This window comes from Hylobates moloch, unplaced genomic scaffold (genome assembly GCF_009828535.3).
Source record: "Hylobates moloch isolate HMO894 unplaced genomic scaffold, HMol_V3 SCAFFOLD_9, whole genome shotgun sequence".
NCBI lineage: Eukaryota > Metazoa > Chordata > Mammalia > Primates > Hylobatidae > Hylobates > Hylobates moloch.
In genome coordinates, this window is record NW_026652284.1 from 101864140 (window position 1) to 101881264 (window position 17125).

A 17125-nucleotide genomic window follows, 5' to 3' on the forward strand; every position below is an offset into this window, starting at 1 on the left:
GTTAGTTCTGATATCTGATATCTTATTTCTGATATCTTTTTTCTGATTTCTGCTTATCCTGCAGTCAAATGCCTGGAATACTACCAACTTTCCTGAAAAAAGATTTATTACTTGAGTCCATCCATCCTTCCTGGTTCCTTCACGTGTTCGTTTACTTATTCACCATTTTTTTTTTTTTTTTTTGAGACTGTCACCCAAGCTGGAGTACAGTGGCACGATCTTGGCTCACTGCAATCTCCGCCTCCTGGGTTCAAGCCATTTTCCTGCCTCAGCCTCTCAAGTAACTGGGATTTCAGGAGCCCGCCACCACACCCAGCTAATTTATTTTTTTGTATAGAGATGGGGTTTCACCAGATTGGCCAGGCTGGTCTTGAACTCCTGAGCTCAAGTGATCTGTTCACCTCGGCCTCCCAAAGTGCTGGGATTACAGGTGTGGACCACCGCCTGGCCTATTAACCAAATTTTATTGAACACCTGACTATGCTAGTTACCATGGAGGATTGAAAAATGATAAAGACATAGGCTTAGCCTCAAAAGCCTTTTCGTCCACCAGGTTGTTACCACATGCACTAATATTCATAAAACAAGACAGAAGAAAGTCTGGACCGCATGACAGAGATAAAAATAGAACACTAAGAGTGAAGGTAAATAAATCATTTTAAATTGAGGTATTGGGTAAAGGATATGCTAGTAAAATGAAGAATATGGAAGAATTTTGACAAGTAGATATGAGAATAAGGGGAAAGGTGAAAAGCCGTTTAAAATTGAGAGCAAATATCCTTTAACAAAGACAAAGGAGAAGGGCAAAGCTGAAAAGCCATTTAAAATTGAGAGCAAATACTAACAAAGGAGAAGGGCAAAGTGTGTTCAAGAGGGAGCAAAAAAATCTAGTTTAGTAGGACATGAAAAATAGTAGGAGTAAAGGACTTCAAGGGAGAAAATAATCATCAGTCTTGAATAATTTCTTATATATTTAATGCTTTTATCTTGTTGACAATGAGGTGAAGTTAAATATTTGTATTCAGAATTGGGCCTTAGAATGATAATTTTAACAGAAATGCAAAGAATTCATTGGATGAAACAGAAATGGAGAATAGAAAGGTAGGAGGTATTTTCTTTCTTTTTCTTTTTTTTTTTTTAGATGGAGTCTCACTCTGTGCCAGGCTGGAGTGCAGTGGTGTGATCTTGGCTCACTGCAACCTCTGCCTCCCTGGTTCAAGTGATTCTCCTGCCTCAGCCTCCCGAGTAGCTGGGAGTACAGGCATACGCCACCACGCCCAGCTAATTTTTGTATTTTTAGTAGAGACGGGTTTTTGCCATGTTGGCCAGGCTTGTCTCGAACTCCTGAGCTCAGGTGATCTGCTTGCCTTGGCCTCCCAAAGTCCGGGTATTACAGGCGAGAGCCACTGCGCCCAGCCATCAGGAGGTATTTTCAACAGTTCAGGTAAGGGATTTAAAAAGTCTTAACAAGGATGAGAGACGAATTTGAATGACATGGCAAAGGTGGGATCAAATGATTATAAAAACTAGCTGGTTACGGGCTTCTTATAACCAAACAAAAGCTGAAGAGAGTGCTTGGGTAATTGTCAAGAGGTGATGACCTGAGAATGTAAAGCAAGAGGCAGCCTTGGAAGAAATACAATGAATGTGGTCAGGTGCCTGGGAGAGCAATACCAGTTTATTACAAGCATGCTGCGGCCATATTGTAATTATAAACACAATTGTTTCTGTGAGATCTTTGAAACCAAACATCATAAAGTGCCTTATTTTATGACAATGTTAGAACCCTGTCCAAAAATTCCATGGGTGTGTCATCTATCAAAAGTAATGTAAATATCTCATTCTAGTATTTCTCCCAGTTGTGTTATGGTCTTCTATCATCCATCTTCAAATTTACTTGCTTTTTTTTTTTGAGACAGAGTCTTGCTCTGTCGCCCAGGCTGGAGTGCAATGGTGTGAACTCGTCTCACTGCAACCCTCCACCTCCTGGGTTCAAGCGATTCTCTGGCTTCAGCCTCCCGAGTAGCTGGGACTACAGGCACGTGCCACCATGCCCGGCTAATTTTTGCATTTTTAGTAGAGACGGGGTTTCACCATGTTGCCCAAGCTGGTCTCGAACTCCTGACCTCAGGTGATTCGCCTGCCTCGGCCTCCCAAAGTGCCGGGATTACAGGCGTGAGCCACCACGCCCAGCCTTCAAATTTACTGTCTATAGTCATGTCCCACTCTTGGTTAACTACAACCTCCACTTTAATTAAATTTGTTAATTCTGTTTAAAGGACCACATATTAAAAGCACACCACTATCGCTGTATTCATGTTCTTTTACCTGAAAAATCCTTAATTCCCATCCAAGTTTGCATGTCTTTAAAGAATCAACCTAAATACTAGGCTATCTTAAAACCTGCCATTATGAGGCTAATTGTACATGTTCACTTTTTTCTTTTTACGTCCCATGCCACTCTGTAAAGAGTATTATTCTATTTTGCATCAAATCCCATTGTAATTACCGTCTTACTTACAGTGTAAATATCCCTCTTACTCAGTTGTAAGTTCTTTGAGTATATACACAATGTACACCACTTCATTTCTTGCCCATGACAGGAATTTTTTTTTTTTTTTTTTGAGACAGAGTCTCACTCTGTTGCCTCTGGAGTGCAGTGGCATGATGTCCACTCATTGCAACCTCCACCTCCCAGGTTCAAGTGATTCTTGTGCCTTAGCCTCCAGAGTAGCTGGGATTACAGGCGTAAGTCCCCATGCCCGGCTAATTTTTGCATATTTAGTAGAGACGGGGTTTCACCATGTTGGCCAGGCTGATCTCGAACTCCTGACCTCAGGTGATCCACCCGTCTCGGCCTCCCAAAGTGCTGGGATTGCAGGCATGAGCCATAGTGCCCAGCCTATAACAGGTACTTCATAAACTTAGTTAAAACCAGATATCTGCCAACACCCATAAATTATATTAAAGTAGAAAAGTTCAATGAGAGAATACAATATTTGAATGAATATCTTAGAAATGATACGCAGTTTGAAGGGAACAATATAAGATACTACATTAGGGCAATGCTTCTCAAACTTTAATGTGTGTAAAAGTCACCTGGGTGGGAATCTTATTAAACAGATTATCCAGAGAATTTGATTCAGTAGGCCTGGGGTAAAGTCACGAACTTGCATTTCTAATAAATTCCCACATGCTGCTGATGCTGCTGGACAGTGAACAAAATACTGAGTAGCGTTAGTTGAAGGGGCAAGCTTGATGTCATAATGTCTGGACCTAAATTCCACCACTACAATGTACTGGCTTTATAATATTAAGCTACCAAATTTCTTTAAACTTCACTCAGCTTCCATGCTTAAAATGGTAATGATAATGGAACTTCTTGGGACTGACATAATAACTAATCTATAAAGCATGCTTCTGGTAGTGCCTAAAACATAGTATGTGCTCAAAAATTAGGTGTCAATGTGAGTACTTAATGGTACAAATTAAGTCAACAGATTTCTAAGGAGCGGGGGTCATTAACTATGGGCTGCAGGATATATCTGGCTTGTTGCCTGTTCTGGTAATGCTGGTAAATTAAGAATAGTTTTGTGGGGTTTTTTTTTTTTTTGAGATAGATTCTCATTCTTGTTGCCGACTGCAGTACAGTAGTGCAAACACAGCTCATTGTAGCCTCCTCGACCTCTGGGGCTAAAGCAATCCTCCCACTTCAGCCTTCTCACTAGCTGGGACCACAGGTGACACCACCACACCGGGCTAATTACAAAAAAAAAAAACTTGTTTGTAGGGAAGGGGTCCTGCCATGTTGCCCAGGCTAGTCTCAAAATCCTGGCCTCAAGCAATCCCTTGCACACTGCTGGAGTTACAGGCATGTGCCACCATGCCCAGTCCTAAAATGTATACTTTAAGTCTCTTTACATTAAAAGATTGTCACCAAGTGACTTTATCAGTGAATTATTAAGATTAGAACCATCAATATTTCTGGATTATCTGACAATAATGTTCAGTGGCTATAGTTTATAATGTAGCAGTACAAAAGTAATGAAGGATTCTTAGAAAACAGAGTAACACAATAGAACTGGGAAATAAGATGAATTTGAGGGATAAGAGGTAAAATGAGATAATTACTATCAAAGCTCCTCTAATCAGAAAATGCTGTTAGATGTCCCAACTCACTTTTTAAAAAGTCGGTATTTATTGTCTTTTTTTTCCTGATTATAAAAACATATTTATAGTATCTGGAAAATACAAAAACATATACACAATATAAATCAGTCATTCCCAGTATTAGAGATAATCACGTTTAAACATCTTCACTTTTATAAAATTGGGATGTTACTGTACAAAATGGTTATTTTTTTAATGTGACATTTCTCCAAAATCCACGTGTTCTCTGAAAACATTGTGTTCAATAGCTAATGACATCCTATTTTTTAGAAATGCCATGATTTATTTAATTATTGCCCTCATCATTTGATTTTAGGTTAAGGTTTTATTATTTCTGAATAATGCTGAAATAAACAAGCTTGCTTATATTTCTGCATATCTTTGATTTTTTTCCTGCTATAAGTTACTATAATTAAAAAAATTGTCTAAATTTGTGCTTTCAAGGGAAGCAGAAGAAAGAGAAGATTATAGACAACGGTAATGATAGTTAAGCAGTCTCTTTCCTCTCTCTCTGGTTTTCCAGATTTCCAAACCACACCAATTTTGGGGATTTATACCTAATAATAAGTAACATTAAATGACATATTCTTTTTTACCAACCATCATTTTTTTTAAAACCCCCCTTCCTAAATTCATACCATTATAATCAGGAAAACAAAGTTCCCCCTTCCCTTAGAAAAAAAGGCAATAATCTTATCAAAAATATTTTATTTACAAAAAATTAATTATACTATACATCCTATACTGGAAATACATTGAATAATTGCTAAAATAAATACAGGCAATTAATTCAACTTTTTATAAGAATGAGAGAATTTGACATTTGAATGTTATCAAAGCTTAACTTAGAACATAAATAGTTAAAAAGGCAAACTCAAGTTTTCGTCTCATTTATTGGCATGGTGTGTTTGTTTTCCACAAGCTCTCCAATCAGTGAGAGTCTTGAGTTTCAGGAGATGTACCTTTTGTACTCTGAAGGTAGGATGTGCAGCTTTTTCTTAAGCAGGATAGATGTAACATAGACGATTGCATAAAAAAGAGGCAGAAAGGCAGGAAGCCCATTTTTTTTTTAACACTTCTCCATGTGTCTCTGCCTCACCATAATGCTGTTTATTCCATTATTCATATATTCCGATTGTGTTTTCAACACAGGTCTACACAGCACCAGCTACAAGGCAAGGTCAATTGTGTAAAAAATAAAACTGGATAATGGAGGCCTTGTGGTAACTAAATTAGCCAAGTTCAGAGTATTTGGTTCAACAATTTTTATATGTGCCAATCATTGATATACTTATTAAACCTTGATGTCACTTCTACTGTGTAGACATTTTTATACAGGCCCAGAACAGGAAATAGGAAGTGATGATCTGTGTAATTCAGAAAAACAAAATTCCTCATTTGAAATTAAAAGAGGATAGATACTTGGTGATTCTATCTGCCAATTTTGAATTTATATGTTTTATAAATTATCCAACTCACCCGTGTAAACATTATACTAACATGTAAAGTGAACTGGCAAGTTGAAAAAAAAAAAAGACAGGCAAAACATGTTCAATGTATAGGTAGGACCCAGTAAATTCAGGCCACAGAACAAAACCTTTGATAAACTGCATTGTATGTGTCCAAAATTATACAGATAATTTCTCCACTTTCCATTTGACTTGGTCTGGGAAAACACTGCCAGAATCTCCAAAGATTATTCATCTTTGATACCCATGTTTTGTCCAGTGCTGGATGCCTACTGCTTTCTTTCAAAGACTATCATTCCCTTTTTTAAAAAATCTTATGAAAAAATTGCACTACCTTTGGCCTTGATTTTCAATGATTTTTTTTTTTAGGTACACACGAAAGTGTGTATTTTTACTTCCAAAGTGTGATAGGTATATTGGCCTTTTCTAAAAGAAATAAAAACAAAAAGTTAAAATATTGAAAGTTTAAATACTTCTTTCACAGAAATAAACTATTCAATTTTAAAAGGTAGAGAGAGAGAAACATTTTATTCTTTCTATCATGAACATCAGTCAACCAAGCTTCACATTTTGGGCAGGATTTTTTAACTATAAATTTTTTAAGAACTTATTTTATTTTAAAAAAAGGAAGAACAGGTTTATTTTGGCAGAGAAGTAAAATAGAGAATATGCAAAATTTGTCTTTAAGATTGGCATACAAAATTTAAAAACACAGTACAATTATATCAAAATACAGCACAGCCAACGGCCTTTAAAACTTCCTTTGGCATTACATTTGGTAAAGTTAAAATCCTTCCTAAAAAAAAAATTATCTATCAAAACAGTCCATAAGTTAGGTTGTATAGGTTGAAAGAACTTTTCCTTGAGTTTCCAAAATCCTTTTCTTCCATGATAACCCACATAAAGCATGGCTAGTGAGGTATATAGGGCAAAACACTTTCAGGCGGATGCACAGTAAGGAAAAAGTGCATAAACAAAGAATTCATCCCATTTTCATAGAAATAACAGGTTAAATCTGAGTTTCTTCTTGTTGGTGTATTGTTTTACTTTGGCAGAATGAAAATAAACCCATATAAATGTCTTTGTTCAAGTCCCAGCAGCAGTGATATGTCTCCTTTGGTGGCATTATCTGATGCCACAATACTGTACAGCCCCTAGAGGAACTAAGGTGTTGTGTGTGACTGCAAACGTCAAACCATGGAAGATCATACATCAAGCACCATGTCATATTGTTGTCCCTTCTTCCGCCTGCCACACTTATTGATGAGAACTACATACAGCGTCAAAAGCATGACCCAATAGCATGCATAGAGCAACGTTCCAACAATTAGAACTGTCTGTTTGGATTCTGAAAATGGCCTTTTAGATTCCTTATAAATGGTGAAAATCACACCACCCAGGAGAATTGTAAACCAAACTGATACTGGAATGAGTCCTATGAAATTAACAACAATGGTTTTCCTTCCTGATGTGCCCCACCCAGCTTTGTTTATTGTTGCAATTGCAAACATCTTGGCGGGAAGTAAACTTGACATGTATAACACTGAGTAGAGAGACATGAAGACCATGACGATATTTCCTCTAAGGCAGCTGGCAAAAGATGATTTTATGAGACCTACTAGCTGGACAGTTAACAAGAAGAGGAGAATGTTCCAAATTTTACCCCGGTAGAAGAGCTGGATTACTGTGGCAATGAGAAAGAAAGGAAAGAATCCAGTGATAATCGCTTCGTAGGTCATCCACAAGTGATGTTTGTGAAACCACATTGCATTGTACAGCCATTCTCGGAAGTAGGACTTGCTCCAACGGGTCTGCTGGTTTAGCCATCTGAGATATTCTATAGGTGTTTCAGTAAGGCACTTAGATCGAGCTGTGTATTTTGTTGCATAGCCCAGACTCAGCACCCGGTTCGTGAGATGCCTGTCATCACCAAAGCTACATTGGTTGCCCATAAATTCTTGATTGTACCAATCTTCCACAAACTCATGCAACAAGGAGTTTCTGTACATTCCCAGAGGTCCACTAATGCACTGGACACACCCAAAATAAGACTGACAGGCCCTTTCTATATTAAAAGCCATCCAGTATCTCACACTGCTGAGGAATGAGATCCAGGAATCGTACTTGTTTAAAATCTGCAAGAAGAAAAACATAAGTAATAGGTAAGCTTTAGCTAAAAATTCCAGCAAAACCTATTCCATCCTGAGGTTACTACCTGGAGTAAGATTTGTTATTTTATCCTCCTATTTTGGCTTCCTTCCTCTTTTTGGCGTGGTTATTTTATGTTTTCTCTGATTCTCTGATTCTGTTACTATTTGTTACGTTGTATGCATGCGTTGCGATTCTTTGGTGGTGAATATTTTTTTCTATTTCATTCTCTACCCTCTTTCTGCTAGTCTTATTCTGTTTGTTGTGTTATCATATTGACATATTTATTTATTTGTTTATTTAGAAATGAGTCTCGCTCTGTCACCCAGACTGGAGTGCAGTGGGGCGATCTCGGCTCACTGCCACCTCCACCTCCCTGGTTCAAGTGATTCTCCCGCCTCAGCCTCCCGAGTAGCTGGGACTACAGGTGTGCACCATCAGGCCTGGCTAATTTTTGTGTTTTTAGGAGAGACGGGGTTTCGCCATGTTGGCCAGGTTGGTCTTGCTCCTGACCTCAGGTGATCTGCTTGCCTCGGCCTCCCAAAGTGCTGGGATTACAGGCATGAGCCACCGCACCTGGCCAAATTGAGATTTTTTTTCAGGCTTTAGTTCTCAATCCGTAAACTCTTTTCCCAGGCACTCTTTCATAACATCTAAGATTTGAATGTTTTTAGGTCCCAGTTCCTCCTGTGCTGCTTAATTTCAAACTGATCCTATCCTTAGCTATTACTTTTCCTCTCCTTTATCCACACTTTTTTGCAATAGCAGCAATAGGAGAGTTTCCCATGGCCTTCCTGCAAAATTTGAATCGTGAAATAATGCTTTATATAAAGGCTATTGAAAGTTATCAGATTTTTTGGGGCAATATTTCTACATTCTCTCCTCTGTCTCAATTTTATGGATTTTGCAAGCTTCCTTTTTTTTAAATCACCAGGCTATTTCTTTGTCCCTTCTAATGTAATTTCTTTGCCTTTGCTATCAAACCATATATATAAAATGGGTTATACAGCATGATAATATCTAAATTTTAAAGTCTATTTTCCATGTGCTTTCTTACCTTTTGCTAAAATCTAACCTCATATTTGCAAGAGAATCTTATTTTAATCTTCACATATTTTCACATACTCATTTTTCCATCTCACAAATGTCAAATTACCTCCATTAATTTGTTTCATTAATTGTTTCTTCATCAATAACAAATGATGGACAATATTGGAAAACCGCTTTTCCATTCTTTGCCTTTCTCACTAGTATACATTTGAGTCTGTTTTTTTTTTTAATTATTCCTTTTTGACTCAGATTTTTTTTAATCAACCACATATTGATCATCCTTTAGGTATATAGGTATAAGATATATATCAATTTCTTACCATACTTCTATTTCTTTCTTTTTTTTTGAGACCGAGTCTGAAGTGCAGGGGCATGATCTCGGCTCATGACCTCCGCCTCCCAGGTCCAAGCAATTCTCTTGTGTCAGCCTCCCAAGTAGCTGGGACTACAGTCGCACACCACCACGCCCAGCTAATTTTTGTACTTTTAGTAGGGATGGGGTTTCACCATATTGGTCAGGCTGGTCTCGAACTCCTGACCTCAGGTGATCCACCCGCCTCGGCCTCCCAAAGTGCTGGGATTACAGGCATAAGCCACTGCGCTCGGCTCATACTTCTATTTCTTAATCCTTGTAATGAAATAATTTTTAGCAGAACATGAAATAATTAAGTTATGGCCCAAATGTATATGGTGGAAATCATTACACATTTATTTTAAGTTGCATATAACTTATCAGCTACTACAGAAATGGGTTATACCCCAGGACTAAGCAAGAAAGTTCTAAATTATATTTCAATTTACATAGGAAAAGAGGCAGTGAAGCAGATCCGAGGCACATTTTAATGTGTCTCAAGCACCAAGAACAACACCTGGCACAGAGTTAGTGTTTAATAAATGTATGTTCAATGAATCAATGAGTCAAAGTGCTCTTAAAAGTATTTCATGCAAAACAAAAAAAATGAAGCCATGTACCTGGACATCTCCCCCAACACCTCCAACCATGGGATCCTCTTCTAAAACTTTTACCATCTCCACAGATGAGGCTGGGTCAAGCATAGTATCTGAATCACAGACCTGCAAAGAAGAAAATGAAAAATGAGTTAAAGAAAAGGAAGAACTATAAATACATTCCCTGTAGTCAAAATTTCGCATACATAGTGTGTCCTCATCTTACTGTCACAAGGCCTCAGTAAGCAAGTATCATGGTGATAACAGAGGCCTTGTTATATCATGGCCAATACAAAGAGCCTATTTTTCGGCAAACTCAATATTTAAGTTAATGACATTGCTGGGTAGAACAGCTGAAGTGATGTGCTAAGTATGACTTGTAGCGTGATCAACTTGTCCCAGTTTGCCATAGATGCTCCCAATTTTGTCAATGAAAGTCTCACATCCCAGGTAACCCCCAGTCCTGGCAAACTATAATGATTGGTCCCCCTAGAGGTCTGTTTAAGAAAAAAAAAGAATGTTTTCTAGTTACCTTCAATAAAGCTTTTAGGCCTTTCTGTCTTTCAGGTCTGAATGATAAGAAAATTCTATGACATTATTGAAAGGGAGACATATTTAATAATGATTTTACCTTTCATTTAATACGGTAAATAAATGACAGGAGAGCCATTCTCCTACATAGGATTGTATAATTCTAAAGCAATAGTGTAGTTCTAAAGATTGTGTAGTTCTAAAGTCCATATGACCTGGGCTTAGCAAATGACATTGTATCAGGAAGGGGATTTGCAGGACTTTTTTATTCTAAAGTATTAAGTGTTCATCTAGCCCTCTGAATTTAAAAGTGGATATAAATCACTTTAAGCTATTCTAGAAATGCCCATTGTTGTTTTTAAACACAATCTTTCTATGAGCCAAAAAAAAGCAAGTCTGAAACCAGACCAACCACAACTTCAAGAAAATTGTTGGAATTAGTTTATAACTGTGTATATTTCTATTGGAGTCTCAAGGGCACAGGGCTATAAACTGTGCTTTTCTTTTCAGACTGATTTCCAAATCAATTGAAAAATTAAACAGAAGAATAATAAGGCAAATGGAAAACCAAACTATTACCTGTACGCTTACAAAGCTGATATGGAGAATAGGGCTTTATATGTGGAAAAGTGGGCTTCATAATTCTGAGTAACTCCCAGAATTACCCAGTCCCAGAGAGGCTCTCAGTGGGACTAGCCTCCTGCAGATACACTGTATGTCCCTTCAAAAGGTACAGCTGATACCTGTTCCTGGGGGAGTGCCCACTCCCAAAAGCCAGGGAGAAAGAGCTGGGCTTCCCTTTATTCCTTCCACACTCACTAATAAGATTAAGTCACTCCTTTTCTCTTAGGAAAGGAGTGAAACTGCTGGAAAAGGCTGATGGGTTATACCTGCCAATGGAGCTTACTCTGTATGATCAGAGAAAATCAGAAATAGAAAAAAAGTAGGAAAAAAAGTCCCCATCTCCCTATCCCTGCAACATTTACTAATTGGACATATTATTTTCTGCTGAATGCAGCAAAGTCCTAACAAATATAAATTGATCAGAATTGTCATGTGATTAATCAGCTTGATATCCCCATTCAGACAATGAATGGCATGATTGGCAGAGACTGAGTATTTATTATCTGCAATTCCCATTATTCTGCCATCAAGTCTGACTGTACTGGTCGGACTGAATCAAGATTTAGCCAATTTCTTTAATATCAAAATAAATTATTTAACAGTTCTGCAAACCACTCTATAAACATAGTATTTCAGCCTGAGCAACAAAGTGAGACCCTGTCTTACAGAAAATAGGGTTTGATATACCAGTTTTGAATTTAAAAAAAAAAAGGGAATTAATCAATTAGTAGAAGCATAAAGTCTCAGAATTAAAGGAGACGTTAGATACATGTAGCATGAGTCCTTCATATTAGTAACTAAGGGATCCCAACATTTTTAAAAGCATCTAGCCTGGGTGCAGTGGCTAACACCTGTGTTAGGAAAAGCAGTGGGAAGCTAAGGCGGGGGGATTGTTTGAGCCCAGGAGTTTGAGACCAGCCTGGGCAACACAGCAAGACCCCATCTCAAAAAAATAATAAAATAAAAAATAAAAGTATCTACCTCAATTTTACTACTAGCTTTTTTCTGAAAAGGTTTCATGTTAATGAAGAATGCTGGTGAAAACAGCAATTTAAATGCATAAAAATCATAATGTGTGGAGTATATGGGGCATCAGAAAGTGAACCTATCACCCTTCTAGGTTTAATTATAGCAATCTTGAGGTTAACTTCTGAATTTTTAAAACTTTATTCTCCTTATTTAGAAGAACTCATTTTCTAAATGAAACCCTATTGGTTGTCTTTTTGTCATTCCATTTAGGTTCAAAAAATTAGGCAGAAGCTAGGCATTCGCTTTTCATTGTAAAAAACAGGATTTTACTGACACTTGGGTCTGTAGCCAAGCATCTCAAGCCTCTGGAACCTAGAAGAATTCCCCCGAAAGTGATGTTTTGCCTCTCCCATGCCCGGTCTATCCCTGGGTTGTATGTGGCTATGAGCTGGGCAGGAGGTCTGTGATGAGGCTAGAAAAAGATGAAGGCAGAAAGTCTAACTCATCTTTAGCCTCCAGCATCCTGAATTTATGACCACACCCACCTCTGTTGACTCAAGCTGGAAAAGGTAAAACCAGGCTAAAATAAGACTAAAAACAACAGGAAGGGGGCAATCCAGAGTTAATGTTCAAATAACTCCGTCTGCTTGTGAGCACAAGCAAGCCAGGAGAACTGCCTCTTTGAAATGACTACATTGGAACCAAATTTATGAGGTTCTGCATATTTAAATTGGTCCCTGCCCCTCCCAATTTCCAATAGCAAAGTGCCAGAAGTTCTCTGAGAGAGATTGTTCACATGGTGAACTTAGCTATATCAGAAAGGAAAGCTCAGAAATCTCTTGGGAAAGGGTTTATTATCATGGGATTTAACAGCTTTAAAATTTTTCAACTACTGGATGCTGTTTGGTGATAGAATGCCAGCTAGAAAGCCATGGTCTTTGACAGTTTGTGAAAGCATGTGTATTCATGGACACAAAGGAATTTACTCAGTAGGGTGTAAAGACCATAATTTTAGCCCTTCTTAAAATCCATACAGCAAGAACAGGCTTTCTAGCCATCTCCTCACTCATCGATAGTAAGTATGCAATTTCATGAATGTCAGCTATTTAGCCCTGGATTACAATCTGTGGGAGACATGCACCAGTTCAAGGAGAACTGAACCTCACATAAGGAAAAACTACAGGACAGGATTTGCACACAAGAAAAAGAACAAACTGAAACATCTTTTTGGCCACACTAAGTGTATCCGTGTAATTTGTTGAAACCACATGATCACTAGTTATACGATTTCTCACTAGGAGATATGGAAATGAAGCAAGTCACCAACTTTTGAGTAAATGAAACATGTCAAGACAAGAGCACATTATTTAGAAGAACCAGCCACCTCAGTCTTAACCACAGAATCATTCACTAAATTGCATAAGACCATCACTCTTCCTGCCTCACTGCGCCAGCCAAGAGTTAATTCCCTCCATTTCCTCCCTATCTAAAACAGGGATTGGCAAACCAAGGCCTACTGGTCAAGTCTAGCCTGCCACCTGTCTTGATATGGGTCATGGGCCAAGAATGGTTTTACATTATTCAATAGTTGAAAAAAAAAATCAAAGAATATTTTGTGACACATGGGAATTATACAAAATTAAAATTTTAGTGTTCATAAATAAGGTTTTATTGGATGCATGCTGTATCAGAAAGGAAAGCTCAGAAAGGCATGCATCCACCCTTGCCTGCTCATTTACTTACTATTTATGGCTGCTTTTCACCCTGCAACAGCAAAATTGACTAGTTACAACAGAGACCGTATAGCCTGCAAAGCCTAATATTTACTATTTAGCCTTTTATAAGCAAAGTTTGCCAACCCTGGGTTAAAAATAACTGGTTACGGGGGGAAGGTTCTGCTTTCTTAAAAATAACAGTGAAGTTGAGATTAAATATGTTATTTTAATTTAGAAGATTTTGCAAAAGCTGTCTCCATCTCCCTGTGTTAGGAAAAGCCTAAAGTGCAGGATATTAATAAATTAGATTTTCTACAGCCAAGATTTTGCCTATTACAAGAGCAAGTACCTATGAAATCAAGAAGCCTTAATTAAAGTCTGAAGTCCTGTAACTTACTACTTCTATAACCTTGAATGAGCCATTTGCCATCATCATGGGACATTTGTGAGACACTGCAAATCAAAGTACCTTGTGAATTACAAAGGACTGTAGAGAAGTATTCCATTAGTGTAAGGTAATAGTCCTCAATGTTTCATACTTTCTAAGTAAACCCACACCTAAAGGATTATGTCAATTATCACAAATACATGGCTCAGTAGCAACAGTCACTAATAGGAACATAGGAATTGATTACATATACAGAATATCTTACCACATGAACGAACTCAAATTTATCTGGAAGCATCTATAGCATTCCTGTCTGTTCTAATTTATCTCACTAATCTTTTTTTTTTTTTTGAGACGGAGTCTTGCTCTGTCACCCAGGCTGGAGTGCAGTGGTGTGATCTGGGCTCACTGCAAGCTCCGCCTCCCGGGTTCACGCCATTCTCCTGCCTCAGCCTCTCCGAGTAGCTGGGACTACTGGCGCCCGCCACCACGCCCAGCTAATTTTTTGTATTTTTAGTAGAGACGGGGTTTCACCGTGGTCTCGATCTCCTGACCTCGTGATCCGCCCGCCTCGGCCTCCCAAAGTGCTGGGATTACAAGTGTGAGCCACCACGCCTGGCCTTATCTCACTAATCTTAAAGTTAATTTATCTCACAACAATCTAAATAAAAATCTCCTGTAGAAATACTGTTTTCTATTCTACCAGATGCCTTTCAAATTTTAAGATCCAAGTCTAAAATGCCAAATCTCCATGTTTTACTTTTAATGTCTTTTTTTTTCAGACTGATGGATCTCCTCACTTCCTCCCATACCACTTCAAAGGGCACTGACAGCTAACACAGCAAGAGAGAAATCTTAATTACTCTGGCTGCCTCCAATGAGGAAACAGGTTGGAAATAAATCAAAACTCTTTCTTTTGAAAAAGGCTTCACCTTTTTCCTGCTTGTAAGGCTTAACCCTTCATCTCAACCTTCACCCTTCATCTTAACCTTGACTCTTCATCTTAACCTTGACCCAATGAGACTATCTCTAGAATGTGTAGAATTTGTTCTTGGTTCCTCCCACAGCTTAACCCAAAAGTAAATAGAAATTCTGCATTCCCCCCAGCCCAGTTTCTCTAGTAAAAAGGGGTAATGGCAGGAACAAAAAATTCCACAAATACTTACTTAGTAAATACAAGATGCTACCATTCCCACTGAACTCCTACCAGTACAACCTCAGAGCAAACACACTACTGAAACAAACAAACAAAAAAAGTACTATATAAGGGCCTTGGAATCAAATTCATCTGGATCCCAATCCACCATTAACCAGTTATGTAAACTTGGACTCGTTTCTTCACTACAGACTCCTTACCTCCTAAGCTTCCATTCTGTAGGTGAAAAATATGGATAATCACATCTACCTCATAAGTTTGTTGTAATGGTTAGTTAATAAGATAATGTATGTAAAGCTGTTAATAATGGCTAGCTCACAGTAAATGCTCAATAAATAGAACTCATATATACTAAAAAGTGGGCCACAATACATGCAAGATTTGGGGGAAACAAAACAGGACAGAAGTTGACTTTATAAAGATGGAATATTACACACAATTTAAAATTTCTCATACAACCAAAAAAAAAAAAAAATCCAAAGCTCTAGTACATGTTCATTAATTATATTACAACAAACTTCTAAGACTTTGTCAAGATTGTATAACTTTATTTTTTAATCTTGATTTTCTATTTATATGAATTCTAGATGAATAGAATTTACATATAAACACATAGCTAAGTTAAGCAGCCTCCAATTAAGCAGCAAATACAAAATCATAAAATCTAAACATTTTAGAGCTACAAAAGCTTTTTGAAATTAATGAGTAAAACCATTCCAGAAAAAAAAGAAAAAAGTCCTCAATGAAAACATCATCTTTCTTTTGTGAAAGGAACGGGAGATGGGGAGGAGGTTCTTCTCTTGCAGTAATTTGGTTTATGGTACAGGATCTCAAATCTAGCCAACAGAAAGCCTTTACATTATAGACACCTATGCAGTTTGGTACTTCTTTGTAATTCTTCTTAAAAGGAATTAGGAATATACAAGCCTTCCTTAGTAGAATGAATTATCCAAATTATTATAAAATAATTCCTGCCTTCCGACAACCAATTTCTTCCAATTATTAAAGTGAAAAAAAGGAGTCATTTGGTTATTCTCTTTTCCTTTCTAGGAAAGTTGAAAATGAGTGAAAGTTATAAAAGGTGCAAAACAAAGGTGACGAGCCAGCTGGAAAAGTGAGAAACCAAATGCTGTCACCTCTAAGGCTTAAACCATGAAGGACCCTTATTCCAAATGTTTGGAATTCTCATTCTAAAGAAGGGAATCAGGAAAGCTCATAATGGTGCCCTTAAATCAAGATTTATATTCAAGAAGAAATCTGGGGGGAAAAGGCAGATTAAAAGTGAGAGTGAGACACATGATAGTAACCAACAAATGAAAATTCTGATATCCCTTTTTCTTTTGATCTTGCTCTAGCAGAGCTTCAGTATGTTGCTAGATATAATTAAGATGTCAGAAGAATTACACCAATACTAACTTAAGAATCTTGAGCTGAAAGAGATCTTAGAGATCATCTGGTCTACTACCTCAATTGATGATTCATTAAGGCCAGGACCATAGCAGGTAAACAACAAAGTTGGGTATAGAACTCAGATTTCCTCATTCTTATTTCAGTGAGCTCTTAGTCTTATCCTCCAAAATGAAAGATACAAATAAACTTACTTTTCTCAATACTGGCCCTCAGAATATTTCAAGTTGCTCAGGCTTTCTATACAGAACAGAACAGGAACCAGTCAAAGGTTATACACAGTTGATTATCATTATTTATGGTAGTTATATTACATGAAGTTGCCAGGAACACTGAACTGGAAAATACTGAAAATGTGCTTCTAGCAGAAACACAGGGCTAGGTTCCTCCGAACCTCTGGCCACAACATTTTGACAACATATAATCTTGTTTTATCTGTGCTTCTGTTTATATGTACCTTATTTAATATACATATAGTTGGTTCATTAATATTGAACTCATGTCCAACAGCACGATATCTCATGCCTAAAGGAAATTCATCTCCATGAGG

The 17125-nt window shown here is 37.6% G+C and overlaps 1 protein-coding gene and 1 long non-coding RNA gene across 2 annotated transcripts in view; one reads left to right on the plus strand and one right to left on the minus strand.

Moving 5' to 3' along the window:
* Positions 1-583: 583 nt before the first annotated feature.
* LOC131384227 (uncharacterized) lies at positions 584-14839 on the plus strand. Its single transcript, XR_009214878.1, has 3 exons — positions 584-644; positions 12180-12478; positions 14795-14839. It is a non-coding gene; the product is annotated as an uncharacterized LOC131384227 (long non-coding RNA).
* HAS2 (hyaluronan synthase 2) overlaps positions 4862-17125 on the minus strand; it is a 29071-nt gene continuing 16807 nt past the window's right edge. The window contains exons 3-4 of the mRNA XM_032758490.1: positions 9810-9911; positions 4862-7774 (exon numbers count right to left, since the gene is read on the minus strand). Coding sequence (XP_032614381.1) covers positions 6845-7774; positions 9810-9911 — 1032 coding nt within the window. The 3' untranslated portion in view covers positions 4862-6844. The remainder of the gene's footprint in view (positions 7775-9809; positions 9912-17125) is intronic.